This window comes from Podarcis gaigeae (assembly GCF_964106915.1).
Source record: "Podarcis gaigeae genome assembly, chromosome: 3".
Classification (NCBI taxonomy): Eukaryota; Metazoa; Chordata; class Lepidosauria; order Squamata; family Lacertidae; genus Podarcis; species Podarcis gaigeae.
The window spans coordinates 24,276,972-24,294,652 of record NC_139680.1 but is presented as its reverse complement, the minus strand read 5'-3'; the positions used below and the strand labels follow the sequence as shown (position 1 = coordinate 24,294,652).

Here is a 17,681-nt window from a genome sequence, read left to right as displayed (position 1 = left end):
CGGTGCGCTCCTCCTCCTCCTCCTCCTCCTCGATCCTCTCCACCCCCTGCCGGTGGAACAAAATGGTTTGCTCCAAATTTCAGGGCTCCACCCCCCCACCCCAAGAAAAAAACACGCACACACACAGAGAGAGAAAGAGGACCAGGGGAAGCAGTTGCATGCTTGTTTATGTGTCTCCTTTGCGTGCGCCTCGTTTCCTCCTTGCGCTTCCTGGCGCACCAGGGTTTCGCCGTCCGCCGATTCGCCGAGAGGCGCATGACGGGAAGCCCGGGGTAGGGCAGTTGCGAGGAGCAGCAACAAGATCAAGTGACTGGAGGCCTCAGTCCCTGCAACATCGGATCCGGTAAGTAGCACAACATGCGTTTTATTTTACTTTTTTTCCACAGAGGCCAAAATCGGGGGGTTGGAACGGCGAAGTTTCCAGAGCTACCCGGCGCTTCTTGGGGTGCGTTTCATCGTCTGGGCTGTTGTGTCAGTTGCGGTGAACTTCAGCGATCCGGTGGGGCTGACATAGGTGCCACATCTCCCTGGGGCTCTGGGTGCCTGAGCACCCACAAAATTCCCCACGGAGGGGCTGGGCACCCACAAAGTTCGGTGCCAGAGCCATGCGCTCTGCATGGCGCCCACTTCCCCGGGCGCCCACGGTCGCGGAGCCAAGCTGGCATTCCTGGGGGCTGGTTGGTAGGTGGGGGCGGAGAGGGAGAGGAGGTTGTTATTGGCGTCCCCCCCGATTCCTTGCTGTTTTCTAATATCTTCCTCCTAAGGGTGAATTTGGATCAGTAGGTTTGGAAGCCAGGATGCGATTAACCGTTATTGGCCGGCCCTGCTCTGGAAAGCAGATCTCATGGAGAACTTTGTTCTGTTTGCTTTCTCTCCGAAGGACGGTTTGGGAGGGTGGGAGGCGATTTAAACCACAGCACCTCGCATGACCTCTCAGATCGATGAGCTAGCGTGTTTTAGAAAGAGTAGTGGAACAACCAGAAACTGCGGTAATGTTGTCTTTAGCTGATCATTCTTTCCTTTATAATTGTTCCTTTGCGTGACAAAATAACATGGCCTGGTCTAATTTTGGCTTGTTAGACAGGCGGTTCTCATGTATTAACAGGAACCTGATGAAAAGTAAACTGCTCTTAGTTTATCATGTGCGTGTTACAGCCTGAAATGCAGCTGTTCCTTTTTCTCAATTCAATGCTCAATGCTTGTTGGGGGGCATATCAAAAACACAATAGAAATGACAGGCTAGACACAGCATGAAGATGGATTGTGATTAGTGTTGTCCGCTGTGTGTGGTTAAAACTTTCTGAAGTTATCTCCTCTTCCTTAACTTGCTCCCTCTTCTCTTCCCTTCTCTGAAATCAATAAGGGTCCCTAAACTCAACAAGGCTTCCTTATGAGTAAAGTGCTCAATAGTTAAGGGACTACAGTGGTACCTCTAGTTATGAACTTAATTTGTTCCGGAGGTCTGTTATTAACTTGAAACTGTTCTTAACTAGAGGCGCGCTTTCGCTAATGAGGCCTCTTGCTGCTGCTGCGCTGCCGGCACATAATTTTTGTTCTCATCCTGGGACAAAGTTCTCAACTCGAGGTAACTCTTCCAGGTTAGCAGAGTTTGTAACCTGAGGCATTTGTAACTCGAAGTACCACTGTAATTGAGCTGAAAGTGTAAAACATGAAAGCAAGACACTTAGGTAGACTATTTCAATATACGTCTCCTGAAATAAGTAAGGCTGGAACCAGATTTTTTTTAACCAAATAAACTGCCAGCTCAAAAAAACCAAACCAAACCATGTCAAAACAATCTAAGGGCAAGTGCATCATCATGAAACCGTAAAATCATGGTCGTAAAACACTAAAATGCTAAACAACTGACCATTTGTTGGCATGGGATTCTTTGCCCATGATTCAGAGGCATGCAGTAGTTGCATGGGGCCTGAGGAGGGTGGAGTATTTGTTGACAGAATTGTGCTCTTTTGTCATATTATATTATAGAAAATGGGTCACTACTCAGTGACCCACTTGCATGTAGACATCCCCACCTTTGATCCCTGGGATCTCCAGGTTAAAAGGAACAGGTAGCAGCTGATGTGTGGAACTTCTGCCACTCAGAGGAGATGTTTCTGGGCTGAGTGGACAAATAGTCTGAAACTTTGTGATGTGTGTGTGTGTGTGGTGGAGAGGGACTCTTCAGCCGAACTGTTCAAGATATTTCCTGCTTGGTTGTATTCATAGCTGCTCTTGCTTGTTCATCAGATAACTACTTTGTTTTGTTTCTGCCTGACTTGGTAACTATTGTTTTCTATTTGGTAGTTAAACAAACACAGTAGAAGTTGTTTACAAATGCAGAAATCACAATTGAAAGCACGACAACTGGTTAAAAAAAATTCTCCAAAATGGTTACAAACAGCGCTTAGAGCTTTTATACAGATGCGTTTTAAGCTATATTCAATTAAGACCATAATCTGAATCACGCTTGTGTGGATATACCGTATGTAATAGCTTGCTAAATGAGGCCCTACACACCAAGGACTGGTAAAAAGCCCTTGTGGAAGAACACTTCAGTGCCCTTTACCTGTCAGTGACAAGTAATAATAATAATAATTTTATTTTTTTATATGCCACCCATCTGACTGGGTTGCCACTCTGATGGCTTCCAGCAAAATACAAAAAACGCAATAAAACATTTGGGGCCATGTGGGTGGGGCTGATGATGGGTGACAAGGAACCCCATCACCGGCCCTGCCCTCAATGGATCCAGATGTTACCTGGAAGGAAGTGGGCAGAGAACGTGGGAAAGCAGTTAATTGTGCTGCTATTGCTAATGCGTGCATCATCACTTGATTGCAAGTTGTTAGAGCTACTAGTGAGGCATGAGTGTGCCCACATGCCTTGGCACACAAACATGCATATAGCTTTCTACAGTGGTACCTCTGGTTAAGAACTTAATTCGTTCTGGAGGTCCGTTCTTAACCTGAAACCATTCTTAACCTGAGGTACCACTTTAGTCAATGGGGCCTCCCGCTGCCGCCACACAATTTCTGTTCTCATCCTGAGGTAAAGTTCTTAACCCGAGGTACTACTTCCGGGTTAGCAGAGTCTGTAACCCGAAGTGTTTGTAACCTGAGGTACCACTGTATAGCTTTCCTCTTTGTTTTCCTCTGCAGATGGCAGCGTGTATTGGGCCACAGCTAAATATAACCGCAGAAGTTCGAGATCCTTAAGCAGGCCCGACACGTGGGCGAGGACTTCCTGCGTGTGGGGAAACACACTCTCACAAGTTCAGCTTTTGCAGCGTGAACTGAAGAAATGAATCTTGAAACTGCTGGGCCGACATCCTCGTCCCTCTTTTCATGGAATTACGTTCTGTGGGAAGTCCGTCTGAAGCTAGTGGCGGCCGGCTTCTTCCTCTACTTGGGAGTGTTCTGCCTCTCACACTGCCTGTCTTCGGGGCTGGTAGCCACTTACCGCTCGTTGCCGGCGAAGGAGAAAGTCTTCTGGAACCTGGCTGCTACGCGAGGCGTGTTTGGCATCCAGAGTTGTGTCGCCGGCTTGTGGGCCTTGCTTTTCGATCCGGTTTTTCAAGCCAACAAGGTTTACTCCCAGCAGGAGTGGAGCTGGTTCAACTGCCTCATAGCCTCTGGCTTCTTCCTGCTCGAAAATGTAGCTGTTCATGTTTCCAACTTTGTCTTCAGGACATTTGACTTGTTCTTAGTCGTTCACCATTTCCTTGCCTTCGGTGGCTTTTTCGGTCTGGTCACCAACATAAAGTCCGGGCACTACATCCCCTTGATGGGAATGTTGCTGGAGATGAGTACGCCTTTCACTTGCATATCGTGGATGCTTTTAAAGGTGAGATGTTGGGTGAGCAAAGGTCTAAAACATGGGTAGGCAAACTAAGGCCTGGGGGCAGGATTCGGCCCAGTCGCCTTCTAAATCCGGCCCACGGACGGTCGAGGAATCAGCGTATTTTTACATGAGTAGAATGTGTCATTTTATTTAAAATGCATATCTGTGTTATTTGTGGGGCATAGGAATACGTTCTCCCCCCCCCCTTCAAAATATATTCTGGCCCCCAACAAGGTCTGAGGGACATTGGACCGGCCCCCTGCTGAAAAAGTTTGCCAACCCCTGGTCTAAAACCACTGTCCTATTAATACCACCATCACAAACTGTCTGGCCTGTCTTCTGAGTGGAAGCCTTTAGGGCAAGGCAGGCCAGAGCTGTGGTGCCTCAAAAGAGCTCCGTCTGAGAACCTTGGCCTGCCAAGGCCTGGAGGGGACAAAGGCGGCCTTTAATACCTTGCTCAGATGAACACTGTCAGGTTTGCATCTTTTCTGGAGGGTGGTGATCTTCAAAGGTCCAGTCTCCTGGCCAGGGGCATTTAGACAACCAACCTTTGTTTGATAAAGGTCTAGTATGGCACCCAAGCTTCTAACTTAAAGCTTATGGCCTTCCTAGAAGTCTTCCCAGAAAGTGTATTTTTTATAAAACAGCAACAAAAACCTAGATTTTTGAATTTGTAATGGTGATCTGTTGGTTGCTCATCTGTTGACTCTCAGGAGTTTCTTTATATATAATTTGTTCTCAGGCTTTTCAAAACATTTGCACAATAACCTTCCAGTCAAAATAATTTTATTGTTTCATAAGCTGACATCCCACCCTCACCTCCACAGCGTTTTTACTCAAATGTTTTCTACTGCATTATATCATTATCGATTACAGAAAGTTTCTCTGTTACAATGATTTTTTGTCATTTTTCGTCCGCTGCTTTTATCTCGAATCCTGCCCACGATTTCATTTGACTGCAATATATTTTTTTAATAGTCCCTGAAAGGCCTCCAGTACTCTATATAAAGTTCATCATTTTTATCTCTATAATTTCACTATCAGCTTTGCCATATCTGCATAGTCCATTACTTTCAAAAGCTCTTCCTCCTTTGTCTAAAACTTCTCTTCCTTCCATTTCTGTGCAAATAATATTCTAGCTGTTATTGCCAAGTACAACACTCGGGAGTTTCTTGCCTTCCTTTTTCAAAGACCATAGCCTTGGTTTCTGAGTAATTCATCTCTAGATTTTCCATATTGACAATATTCACCAAGCTCCCACTGTTATGTTTTTAGACCTACACATGCAGGAGAACCCCATCGCCTGCACATAAAAGAACAGAAACCACCCTTGATTTTAGACTTTTCAGGCATCCTTTCTGGATGGAATTAGCTATAAACAGTGGAAAGTGACCATCGTTCAAAACCAATATGTGGTGTTGTTAGTGTGGTGCCCTCGGCTTTATGAAGATAGCAAATTCAAACTCTGTTCTTGACTTCGCTTGCCAAAATTCTGAACATTCTCACAAACTGAACAGCTGTTGGGAGAGAGCCAGTGTGGTGTGGTGGTTAAGAGCGGTAGTCTCGCAATCTGGTGAACCGGGTTTGTGTCTCCGCTCCTCTACATGCAGCTGCTGGGTGGGCTGTTGGGTGACTTCTCTGAAGTCTCTCAGCCCCACTCACCTCACAGAGTGTTTGTTGTGGGGGAGGAAGGGAAAGGAGAATGTTAGCCGCTTTGAGACTCCTTAGGATAGTGATAAAGCGGGATATCAAATCCAAACTACTCTTCTTCTTCTTCTTCTTCTTCTTCTTCTTCTTCTTCTTCTTCTTCTTCTGTGTTTCATTGGGATTAATTCCATTTGGGGCATTAATCTTGAGGGAAAGGCACTCCGCACCTGCTCAGGAGTACTCTCACCTATTAATCTTGTATTCCTTGCTCTACTTTTCAACTAGCAGTTCTGATATTGGGTAACTTGAGCATACTCAGGAATTAGAGGTTTGTGTCTCTTTTGCAGGAAATGCATGAGATCTTTTGATAAAGGGTGGTGTACAATTTGAATAAACAATAATAATAATAATACTGTTTTGTGTGTTACCACCCATCAAAAATTAGAGGGGATGACATGCTGATCACAGGGTGCTATTTACAAACAAAGAAACCACGCCAGCATTTGAGTCAAATGAACAATTAAACATTTATCTTTCTCTTGCGTACTCTTTAAAGTGGTGAGGTTGTCCCCTGTTTAGAAACTGTGGCATGATCTTCTTACCATATAAAGAGGAAGTTTGTACTAACAACCTATTTTGCTTTGTTGGAAATAGACATAGTCTGCGGTTTTGAAACCTGCAGCCCTGTGGAATCCAGTTTTAGCCAGGATTTATCTAGCGATCCTAAGATAAGTTAGCTTTAGGCCAGACATAGGCAAACTCGGCCCTCAAAATGTTTTGGGACTACAACTCCCATCATCCCTAGCTAACAGGACCAGTGGTCAAGGATGATGGGAATTGTAGTCCCAAAACATCTGGAGGGCCGAGTTTGCCTATGCCTGCTTTAGGCAGTTCATGGAAGGCAAGTTTTCCTTCCTTCTCTCTTTCATCCACCTGCAGCCTCTGAAAAGGGATTTTGGATAGTGTTTTCGTTTAGTTTTTTTAGGGGGCCTTAATGATGGGAGAGCATTCTTTTCTGGTCCTGGAAAGAAAGGCTAGATGCAACTTGAGTCAAACAATCCAACATGCATCTTGGACAACAGCCTGTTAACAAGATAGAAAGATGCTGAGTCAAAATACAAAATGCACATGAGGACTTTGGATACATTTCCCCAAAGACATTGGTTCAAAATATTTTCCCCCAAGGACTTTCGATAATTGCGACACATTTTGAAAAAGGCTTATTGGTTGAAATTGATTTGTAACTGATTCTTCTATTGTCGATTGTCCTGTTTGTATTATTGTTTCCGTTTTGTACGTTTCTCAGATACATCACTGCTTGTGAGTCTTTCTGCTGGTTGTGTTTTGATGTAGAGAGATTGCCATCCGTGACAGAGAACAAGAAACCTTCCTTCTGTAAAGTTCTAGAGACAAACTTGTCTTCAGTTTCAAGCCTTTTTTTGGACTTGGTTTAATGGAACCTGCTTATTCCATATTCAGGGACAATCTGGTAGCAGCTTTTTCTTTAACTCACATTAAAGAGTTTAATTAAGGCAGACTCGCCCAAATGCTGACTCTGTGTTTTTGAGTAAACATTAAATTAACAGGCTCCTGCATTGGGAAGCTTAGCTGTTCACTATAAGCGCTCAAACTTCACTGCTGTGTTGGGTCTTCATGCAAAGATTTCTCCTGTGTTCTTTTCTAATACTATGGGTTATCCTTAAGATCTGTAATGTAATGAGAATGGCTTGTAATGTAATGAGAATACTTTTTTCTGTGCAGCCTGAGCAGGAGCAGTGAACAGTGTGAATCGCTGCAGCTTGTTTTCACTTACCTCACAGTTGTGAAGAGCATTCTCAGGTGATGAGACAATTGAGAAAAAGAGGAAGGAACAGGACACATACATATATTAGAAGAAGAAGAAGAAGAAGAAGAAGAAGAAGAAGAAATTATTTATACCCTGCCCATCTGGCTGAGTTTCCCCAGCCACTCTGGGCGGCTCCCAATCAAATGTTAAAAACAGTGCAGCATTAAATATTAAAAACTTCAGAAGTCTTTTAAAGATAGGATAGCTGCTTATTTCCTTCACATCTGAAGAGAGAGTGTTCCACAGGGCGGGCGCCACCACCGAGAAGGCCCTCTGTCTTGTTCCCTGTAACCTCACTTCTCGCAATGAGGGAACCGCCAGAAGGCCCTCAGCGCTGGACCTCAGTGTGTGTGTGTGTGGACAGTCCCTGGATCAAGTGTCTTTTCTTCTTTAAGTTCTCAAAGCTCTTAACTTGAGCTCAAGGTTGTCATCTGAGCTGGCCAGACGTTTAACTGAGAATCCATTACAGTCCGTCCATCCTTTGAAAAATAAGATTTTAGAGCTGCCTTGCCCCCAAATGGGCAACTAGACATTCCATCCTGGCTACTGTATCCTTGGCTTAAGGAGCCATTTGGCTCCTAGCTTATAGATCAGAGTTTCTAAGACGCTGAGGAGGAACTGTTGTTGGTCCTCAGAGGTACCACACCCCCTGATTGAGAAAGGTGCATGTCTTAGTATCAGCTCTTGGGAACAACCCGTATTGCTGTTCTGAGATGCCTGTCATCTTCACGTTCCAGTCATCAGTCATTGCCCAAACTTATTGCCTTCAATGCCAGTGTGTTTCTTCCTCTTGGAAGATGGCTGTTTAAAAGCCTCCTGGCATTTTAAAACAATTGACTTCCAGAAAGTTTGGTGTGTAAATATCTATACAGTAGTACCTTGGTTCTCAAACTTTTAATCCGTTCTGGAATTCCACTCCGAAACCAAAGCGTTCCAAAACCAAGGTGTGCTTTCCCATGGAAAGTAATGCCAAACAGATGAATCCATTCCAGACTCTTAAAAACAACCCCTAAAACAGCAAATTAATTTGAATTTTACTATCTAACGAGACCACTGATCCATAAAATGAAAGCAATAATCAATGTACTGTATAATAAAATATTGTATAATAAAGTAAAAAAAAAAACACTATAAAATAAGTAAGACAGTATTGTAGATGATAAAACTTTAAATTAGGTTTTTTTTCCCTTACCTGCACTGATGATAGTCATTGTTTGGATGGGGGGTTTTTTTATCCATTTCCGCAGTCACACAATCAGTCAATCAGCAGCTGAACTGGGTTCCACACAGTGACAAAAATAAATTAACCAAAATAAGCCTCGAAAACAAAAAACGCAAAATAAATAGCAAAAACAAAAGCGCCAAACTTAATCCATTCCTGAAGTCCGTTTGACTTGCGAAATGTTCAAAAACCAAGGCCCAGCTTCTGATTGGTGCAGGTGCCTTGGAAACAATAGCCAACAGCCTCATCGGCCGTTCGGCTTCCGAAAACACTTCCGGGTTTTTGCTGTTTGGGAACCAAGGCACCACTGTACTGGGAAACTTTGCACATGTTCTTGGTGGTGTTATTTGAGGTGAAATGTGTTCTGAATATAACTCCCATGAAAAATATGTGTTCTATATAGAGTCTTAACTTTTGATTATCTTCTCTTCCAGGTCGGCTTGGCAAACACTTCCTTTTGGAAGGCAAACCAGTGGCTGATGATCCACATGTTCCATTGCCGCATGATTCTTACCTACCACATGTGGTGGGTGTGTATTTCTAACTGGAACGCTGTTGTGGAGAACCTGGGCCTCCTGCATTTTGCTGTCGTCTTCACAGGGATGAGTGCCGTCACCGTAATACTTAACCCCTACTGGACATACAAAAAGACTCAGCAGCTCCTCTGCCCCGTGGACTGGAACTTTGCCAATAGAGCGATGGAAAACGGCTCGTCCCCAAAACCCAACGGGGACGTGTTGCAGAAGAAAGGGTTGTGACGGCAACATTATTAGGCCTCTTCGGGAACCGATATTAAAAAAAAAGGCCAGGTGGAGGTAGCTCGGGTAGGCAGGATCGCGAAGCTTCAGTTTTTTTGAGTTAAGGGATCTGAAACATATTTATTACTAGCCCGCAGTTTTCTTATCAGTATTCTTAATCAAATAACTGTGGCGTTGCAAATTTGGTTTAAATATCTGTGTTGCACATCTGCATACTTTAAGAAATGTAGAAGAGAGAACTGAATACGAGAGAAAGCAGGAGATGAGTTGGCTGTGATCCAGTTTTGGGTACCAGCCTTCCATTTCTTAGAGCTGCCGCAAACACATTCACCAGATCACTGTCCAGAATACTATTCTGGTTGTCTCCAGAATGTCACCAGGGACAGGTGGTGTTTCCAGATGGACCCCCATCTTTCTAGACTCGCTCTCAGTTTTACAGACATGCTGAGCTCTTCATTAGTCGGTGCTCATAGCCTTAAACCTCCGCTTGCAAATAGTGTTGAACGTTAACCTAGTGTATTTTTAAAAAAAATAATAATAGAGTTGTAGAGCAGGTGGAGCAATGTGATTTGCGTGCAGTCGACACCAGAAAAGTGTAAGAGGCAACACTAGTGCAAAGAGCACTGCTGGGCAACTCTAGAATAGCCAGGTCATCAAAACAGAGGTAGTTTGATGATTCAGAATGCCAGGGTTGGTCTTACAGGTTTCGTTCCTTATGGCACCGTACATGCACAAACATGCCCCTTTTGCCTCTTGCAGGCTGTGAGTTTAATTTCCTCTGAGATGCACAATCACCTTTATGTAGCATGAGCCAGCCTCCCCCCCCCCCCCAACCTGGAGATTTCCGGATCTTTTGGGTTCCCAGCTCTGAAAGGATGGTGAGAGTTTTAGTCTAAAATATCTGAGGATAGACGGCTGCAAGCCTTTGGCACCTCTTTCATAACAGTCCTGACCCCCTGTTTTACACTGCACTTTGGGGGCGGTATGTGTGTAGCCGGAGTGGAGACCCCTCTGCGCTCAGGCCATAAGACATGCCCGCTGCTGGCACCCCTGCCCGTGGAAAGCCCCCCTAATGGAACAGGGCTGAGCCAGTCCTAAGCTGGTCTCGCCACCATTTGGCAACAGCGTCGGGCCCGATCTGTGTGCTAACTTGGAGCTGATGCAGGGATTGGCCTGATTTTTGTGCCTCTGCTTCTGTTTCTTCCATGACCAGCTGGGCTCAGAGGGATCAGTAGCTCCAGTGCACCCCAGAGAGGTTTTAGATTTCATCTTTTAAAACTTGTGTCGCGTTTACCAGACAGGGGCAGAGAGCAGATTTTGGATCTCTTGAGCAGTTTCCAATAGCTCCCCAACTGGTTGCTAGGAATTTAGCGATGAATACTATAGTGCAGGCACCCCCAGACTCGGCCCTCCAGATGTTTTGGGACTACAGTTCCCATCATCCCTGACCACTGGTCCTGTTAGCTAGAGATGATGGGAGTTGTAGTCCCCAAAACATCTGGAAGGCCGAGTTTGGAGGTGCCTGCTCTAGTGGGTGAACTTGCCCTACAGGGCTCACTTAATTAGTACTGCCTTAACTGCTAAAAGACCCTGAGTGTTTGCCCTTTGCTTCGTAAATTTAAACTATAGTTAAAAGACTATATTTTAAAAATCCTATTTATAACATCAGACCTCTATCCTTCTCAGCCCTATCCCCTTCAAGTGTCAGGTATTAAGGTGCTTCTGAAAAGGTACCAAAGGTTTTTGAAAGGTCCTAGAGGAAAGTCGTCCTTTCCCAGTGTAAATGTTGTAAATCGTTTTTTGTTTTTTAAAGAAGTTACAGGAAACTTGTTCAAAAAATCCATATTCCAGCAGAAAGTTGTGGAACGCTGACACCTGGTGGCCATTGCGATGTATAGTTCGCTTGTTTTGACAAGCAGAATATATGCAATCAGCAAAGGATATTATTGCATGGAGGCAGTTTACCTAAGCTTGCCTGTGAGTTACGTCTGACTGAACTCAGTGGGACTTACGTCTGAGTAGACAGGATTGCACTGAAGGCATGATTGTTCGTTTGTTTTTATTTATTTTGAGTGCATAATTCTTCCTGCTGTGTAGCTTTGCATTCCAACCTGTGGTGCAGAGGTGTAAGGGAAACGAGGTTTTTCCATTCACTAATGCATACTGATGGAACTGCTGGTGGAAAATTAGCATGATGAAGGACATGTTAAATACAGGGTTTTTTCCTCCCTCTCTTCTGCTCCCTCTTCCCTTGGTAAATAGACATTAATGTATAGTTGTGAAGGTCCAGCACAGAGGAATTACACCCAGGGTAATGTGCATTTGTCCTGGCATGTACTTGGGTGGAGTAATAGCAGTGAGGGAGCACGTTTTGGTAGCATAAATGCAACTATAGAAAATTAGCATTGGAAACTCAAAGCATGGTGATTAATAGCAATATTCCATCCATTGATAGATGGGAGTATCTGTTCACAGAAGTCTTCCCAGGGTTGAAAAGGTCCTTTTGTGATCAGAGCAGAAGCTTTGAATGCAACGCACAATATATTATTCTTGTTTAAAGGTACCTGTTACCTTCTACTGTTTCAATGTAACAGCAAGGTATGAAACCCCAGGACGTATGCCGATGGAGCTGAATAATTTTGTCGGTGGTTCTCGTTGAGCTCTGTGAGGCAAAGCGAACATAAGATCAAAATTGTTCTGTTTGTAGGCCGCCTTTCCGTAGTTAAAACCGTACTCCAGGCGGCTTACAAAACTGGGAGAGGTTTACATAACTATATGACGAAAACAGGCATAAATAATAAATGAAACACACCCAAAAGTACGCAACCAAATGGAACAATTTCCCCATGAACCGTAGCACAGTGAAACCTTGGTTCTCAAACGCCTTGGTACTCGAACATTTCGGCTCGCGAACGCTGAAAACCCAGAAGTATTGTAACTCCTTCGAAATATTCTGATGCGAACAGATGAGGATCGGTGTGTCCTTTGTGTAACCTTGTTTTTATTTGTGTGTGAAAGCTTATACAAAAGGGCTATTCCAATGGAGAGGGAGGTTGGTCTAAGTCAATGTGACTCACTTCTGAAACCTTGTGGGGATGAAGATTCCTCCCTCCCCCTTCATTCAGTGGTCTAGTGCTGAGGTTTTCAACCTTTTTGAGTCCATAGCTCCCTTGACCAACTACATTTTTTCTCTGGCACCCCTGTGGGGGCCCAGTTGTGTCACCCCTTGCAGGGCTGGCAACCCCTCAACCCTCTTTGAACACCCTCCCTTGAGGAGTGTTTCCTAGGCCTCCTCTCCTCTCACCTCTCCTTGGGAGTCCTCCGGGCAGCCGCAGCTACCACGCCCGGTCTCTGAGCTGCCCCCCACCTCCTCACAACGGTCCCACAGGGGTCTGGGATTTGTTTGTCCATTCCCAACAGCAAGGGCTGGCAGACCGGCTGGTTGGGCTCCCTCACCCACTTGCTTGCTTACTCTGAGGCTGCCTCAACTCCTAGCGACCAGCACCCCTTGGCCAGCACCAGGGACGCCATTCGCCTGGGGAAGTTGTAGTCAGGGCTGCTGCAACAAACAGCTGCACGTCCCTTTGGAAGGCAGAGACTCCAGAGGGCCTCAAGAGGAAGGGAGGGAATGACAGAGGCCAGTGTTGCCCGCAGCACCACTGACCATCATTCAAGGCACCCCAGGGTGCCACAGCACACTGAAAACCACTGGTCTGGTGAACTAAGAAGTATATTTTGTCACAGAACCCCGGCCTAATTGTTTTTCTTAGAACTCCCAAGGTGGTTTTCAGCTGCAGCATTACACACACACACACACACACACACACAGAGTCCGGAAAATGTGTAATGTTACATTTTGGAATATAATCCCCTTGCAGCTTTTGAAAATGAGTTAACAAGTTCGCTTTACTAGTCTGCTTCTGATCAGAAGTTCGGTTTCCCCCAGAGATCATCTTCTCTGCGTCTCAAAAGGGGAAGTAGGTGAAATAAACCTGAAAGGGCTTATCTTCAGTATGAGCTTACCTCAGACAAGAGCTGATCTGAATTCAACTTGGCCCACAGCCTGTTTACACAGAGCTGGGCAGGTGGTGGGAAATCTGGGAAAAGGATGCTTCCGTGGTTCAAGCTGTGCAGAATCAAAAGTCGGCAAAAGTTTTCATGGTGCAAAATACATTAGCAGCAGAAATCTTGAGTTTAACCCTGTACCTCTTCCACTGTTGGCTGAGGTGGCTGCATTCACACGTCCTCATTCCCTCGATCCGTTCTGCCTGTCGCCGAAATGTTACCCTCAGCCGAAGCTGAGCCCATTTACTCCCTAGTTTAATAGTATTTCCCCTTGGTGCAGTTTTGCAAACTTGCAACAGCCGTCTCTGCATTTTTTCCTCAAAGGTCTTAAATTACTGAAAAGTGAGTGGGGGGAGAAAAAAAACAGTCTGAGGCCAGAGATCCTTCTGGAAGTTAGCTGCCTATTGTGCATATACAGGTTTCAATTCTGATTCTCGTTTTAGCAGAACCAGGTTCCGCGTGGCTTCGTGCTTTAAGGGGAGCAAATCCTTCCTTTTCCTCCATGTGTGTTCCTTTCAGTAAATGTTCCCTGGCAGTTCCGAATAGTTTTTTTCTCCCTGCAGGAGGGGCTGCAAAATGGGAAGGCCATTTGTTACAGAGGACAAAATTGCTGTAAGAAGGCATTTGGCAGGAGGAAATAGGGCAGTTCAGGAGAGGCTAAGTGCCACCCATCTGTTCAATTCTTCCTAGGATTTCTGTTCTGTTAGCAGGTTTGTTTCCCATTATAATGTCAGTGCTGCAGAGATGGGACCAAGACATGTAAGCTAACACCATGCCTACTTGCACTTTTGTAGTTTAACATGAGTCTTGAATTTGGGAGGAGCCGGTAGGACTGAATAGAGGCAACTGTTCTGTCTTATGTCCTCGAACTGCAATAAAGAGGGGGGCTTAGTCTCTGTTCCCCACCCCCATCAGTTACTATCTGTCACATGCAACTGGTGTGTGATCCCTATTTTAAAAAATTGTTTCTAATTGTATAATAAAGAGTGTTTTATATACTAAGCTGTGTGATTCCTCCTTCCCCCTCCCCCATCTCTGCACTAGTGGTGTATTTGGGGGCTTTTGGAAACATTCTTCTTCTTTCCTTTAAATCACAGCGGCTTCGCAAGCCTTGCAATATATTGTTTGCAGCTGAAATGCTTTGCATATCCATGTTGTCATGCTAAGCTCCCTTTTAGTGCACTAATGAAAAAGGGGTTCTCCCCTCTGGGCTTGCCAGTTAGATCGCTTTCTTCTTAATGAAGTTGATATTAAAATGTTGTGCTTTGAAAGCAGTAGATTTGCCGGTCCGTCTAGCATCCTGCTCTCCATAGTGGCTAGATAACTTCCAGGAAGCCCAGATGCAGGATATGATGAGAAAATAGACCTCCCCTCACAACCGGTGTTCAGTGACGTATGACCTCAGACTGGAAATTCTGTTTCATTTATTTACATATGTACTTCTCCTGCCTTTCCTCCCAAAGGAAGCCGGGCCAGCAAATGACAAAATATAAAGATAATACAACTGACAAAGCAGCCTCTTTTTGAAGAGGTTGAAAAAGAGAGGTACTGTATTTTTTGCTCTATAAGACTCACTTTTTCCCTCCTAAAAAGTAAGGGGAAAAGTGTGTGCGTCTTATGGAGCGAATGCAGGCTGCGCAGCTATCCTAGAAGCCAGAACAGCAAGAGGGATTGCTGTTTTCGCTGCACAGCGATCCCTCTTGATGTTCTGGCTTCTGAGATTCAGAATATTTTTTTTTCTTGTTTTTCTCCTCCAAAAACTAGGTGTGTCTTGTGGTCTGGTGCGTCTTATGGAGCGAAAAATATGGTACTTGGTGCAGATGGGGCATGTTGGTCTGGAAAGGGAGCCTGTCTAGGATAAGGAAAACTATTATTCTAAATCTACGCTACCTTGTGGGAGAAGAAGAAAATGCTGAGGATTAAACCCTACACAAATTCGGAGACAGTAGGATGGCGTCTTGAATGCCTCCTTCCAGCAACTCCTGCAGCCAAGCCGGTGCCAAACGTATTGCTCTGCTTCGCTTTGGACCACATTAGAGAGGCTGAGAGGGGGGGGGGTCCTGTTGTCCGGACAGCCCAGGACCTCCATATATACACTGCCCAGCCTTCCACCCCAGGAAGGTCACAGCAGTTTGACTTCACTCCCGGAGGTGCACTCCATTGTCTCTCGAGGCAGATGGCTGCCAACAATGGACTAGTGGCACATGGTCCCATCAGATTGCCCCACCTGCCAATCTTAGGCACAGCTGCATTCTGCACTAGTGGCAGCTTTTGGAGTGTCTTCAAGGGCAGGTCTGTGCAGAGCGCCTTGTAGCAGTCAAGGAGGTCACTAGAGCATCGCAACTAAAGCCAGGCTAGCAGGACTGGTGGTCAGGGATGATGGGAGTTTTAGTCCAACAACAGCTGGAGACCCAGATTTGAGAAACCAACCAATATTTCAAATGAAGTATGCTTTTAAATATGTATAATATGTGGGGATGGGGGTTAATTATCAGGTATAATAGGGCGTATTATATGTAATTTACTGAAAAGTGGCCTGATGGTGGGGATCTTCCTTCCCGTTGTCAACCTGTTGGTTTAGATTTGTACTTGGCTATGTCCAATTACGGGATGCGGGTGGCGCTGTGGGTTAAACCACAGAGCCTAGGACTTGCTGATCAGAAGGTCGGCGGTCCGAATCCCTGTGATGGGGTGAGCTCCCGTTGCTCAGTCCCTGCTGCTGCCAACCTAGCAGTTCAAAAGCATGTCAAAGTGCAAGTAGATAAATAGGTATTGCTCTGGTGAGAAGGTAAACGGTGTTTCTGTGCGTTGCTCTGGTTCGTCAGAAGCGGCTTAGTCATGCTGGCCACATGACCCAGAAGCTGTACGCGGCTCCCTCGGCCAATAAAGCCAGTGGAGCGCTGCAACCCCAGAGTCGGCCACGGCTGGAACTAATGGTCAGGGGTCCCTCTACCTTTACCTTTACGTCCAATTACGTTGCATCTCCCCAAACTCTTCCTATGGTGCAAACAGAAAAAGTCCCTACATTTTGGAATGCACACACACGTATCTGAATGCCAGAGGGGTGGGAAAATGGTGAACTGATTCTGCTAACAGTGATTTTAGAATGGCCCATTCTGGAGGTGGAGGGGAGGAGAAATCCCATCTTAATGGATAAAAAGCTGGTGCTGAGAAAGAAATATTAAGGAATGAATCAATACTGCAGGCTCTGAAATTGTTCTGTTCCTACTGGGGAAGGGGGATCCCTGGAACGGAGCCTAATATTGATTGAGAAGCCATGTATAATTTATAGAATTTTATATAAATAGAGTGTATCTGAAGGTCACCTGCTATCTGACTCTCCGGTTGAATGAAAGTTATTCCTCTGGTACACACACACACACACACACACACACACACACACTCATTTTAGCTACAGTTTTGCATGTGTCTTGGGGAAATTTGTAGGGTGACAAAACAACTTTAAAGAATTCAGACCCTCCAAGTGTCCCTATTTTCCAGGGACATTCCTGGATTTACAGAAGACATCCCTGTTCCTGATTTCATTGTAGAATGTTCCACTTTTTCTTAGGACGTCCCTATTTTTATCAGAGAAATGTTGAGTGGTATGGAGTTATGCAACCCCCGAGCCAAGGAGGTAAGTAACTATGCAACCTTTAGAAAACATCTGAAGGCAGCCCTGTAAAGGGAAATTTTTAAATGTTTCATGTTTTATTACCTATTTATATATGTTGGACTCCACCCAGAGTGGCTGGAGCAACACAGTCAAATGATGATGAGGAGGAGGATGATGATGATGATGATGATTTATGGAATAGGATGTCCCTCTTTTAGTCAGAGAAATGTTGGAGGGTATAAGAGTTACCTGTCCTATGAGAGTTTTATGGGGCGGTTAGAACATATTTTTAGGAATGTGGGAGCCTAAAAAAGGGACATGCTGGGAGCACAATTCTGAAAGTGCCCTAATTGGTGCTTCTAAGCCATGCTTACTTCTAAACCTGAATTGGTTCCCTATGGGGCACCAAATGCTTCCCATAAGTTCTGATTGCCCTTAAATCCAGTTGTGGCCGACTCTGGGGTTGCGGCGCTCATCTCGCTTTATTGGCCAAGGGAGCTGGCGTACAGCTTCCGGGTCATGTGGCCAGCATGACTAAGCCACTTCTGGCAAACCAGAGCAGCGCACGGAAACACCGTTTACCTTCCCACCGGAGTGGTACCTATTTATCTACTTGCACTTTGGCGTGCTTTTGAACTGCTAGGTTCCCCACTTACCAGCAAACAAGGACAGAAAACACGGAGC

The 17,681-nt window shown here is 45.2% G+C and overlaps 1 protein-coding gene and 1 long non-coding RNA gene across 5 annotated transcripts; one reads left to right on the top strand and one right to left on the bottom strand.

Moving 5' to 3' along the window:
* Positions 1–46: 46 nt before the first annotated feature.
* Positions 47–14,383, top strand: CLN8 (CLN8 transmembrane ER and ERGIC protein). Of its 4 annotated transcripts, XR_014561941.1 has the most exons (5): positions 132–343; positions 3,162–3,846; positions 8,993–10,701; positions 10,835–13,899; positions 14,092–14,383. XR_014561941.1 is itself a non-coding variant. In XM_083730800.1 (3 exons), exons 2-3 carry the CDS (start codon positions 3,304–3,306, stop codon positions 9,314–9,316), a joined length of 867 nt encoding a protein of 288 aa, XP_083586926.1. In that variant the 5' UTR covers positions 132–343; positions 3,162–3,303; the 3' UTR covers positions 9,317–14,383. The 4 variants fall into 4 exon arrangements, 1 of the variants encoding a protein (XP_083586926.1); XR_014561940.1 differs by having other exon boundaries at positions 47–343; positions 8,993–13,899; XR_014561942.1 differs by having other exon boundaries at positions 10,835–14,383.
* On the bottom strand, positions 9,845–15,864 carry LOC310840868. Its single transcript, XR_014562224.1, has 2 exons — positions 15,193–15,864; positions 9,845–14,929 (listed from the first exon to the last, which is right to left on the bottom strand). It is a non-coding gene; the product is annotated as an uncharacterized lncRNA (long non-coding RNA).
* Between the last annotated feature and the right edge of the window lie 1,817 nt (positions 15,865–17,681).

What these genes read in the sequence shown, in the direction of transcription:
- CLN8 (XM_083730800.1), top strand. Translation starts at nt 3,304, where the DNA reads ATGAATCTTGAAACTGCTGGGCCGACATCCTCGTCCCTCTTTTCATGG. An exon ending in TATCGTGGATGCTTTTAAAG is followed by an intron (nt 3,847 to 8,992) that starts GTGAGATGTTGG and finishes CTTCTCTTCCAG; the next exon opens with GTCGGCTTGGCAAACACTTC.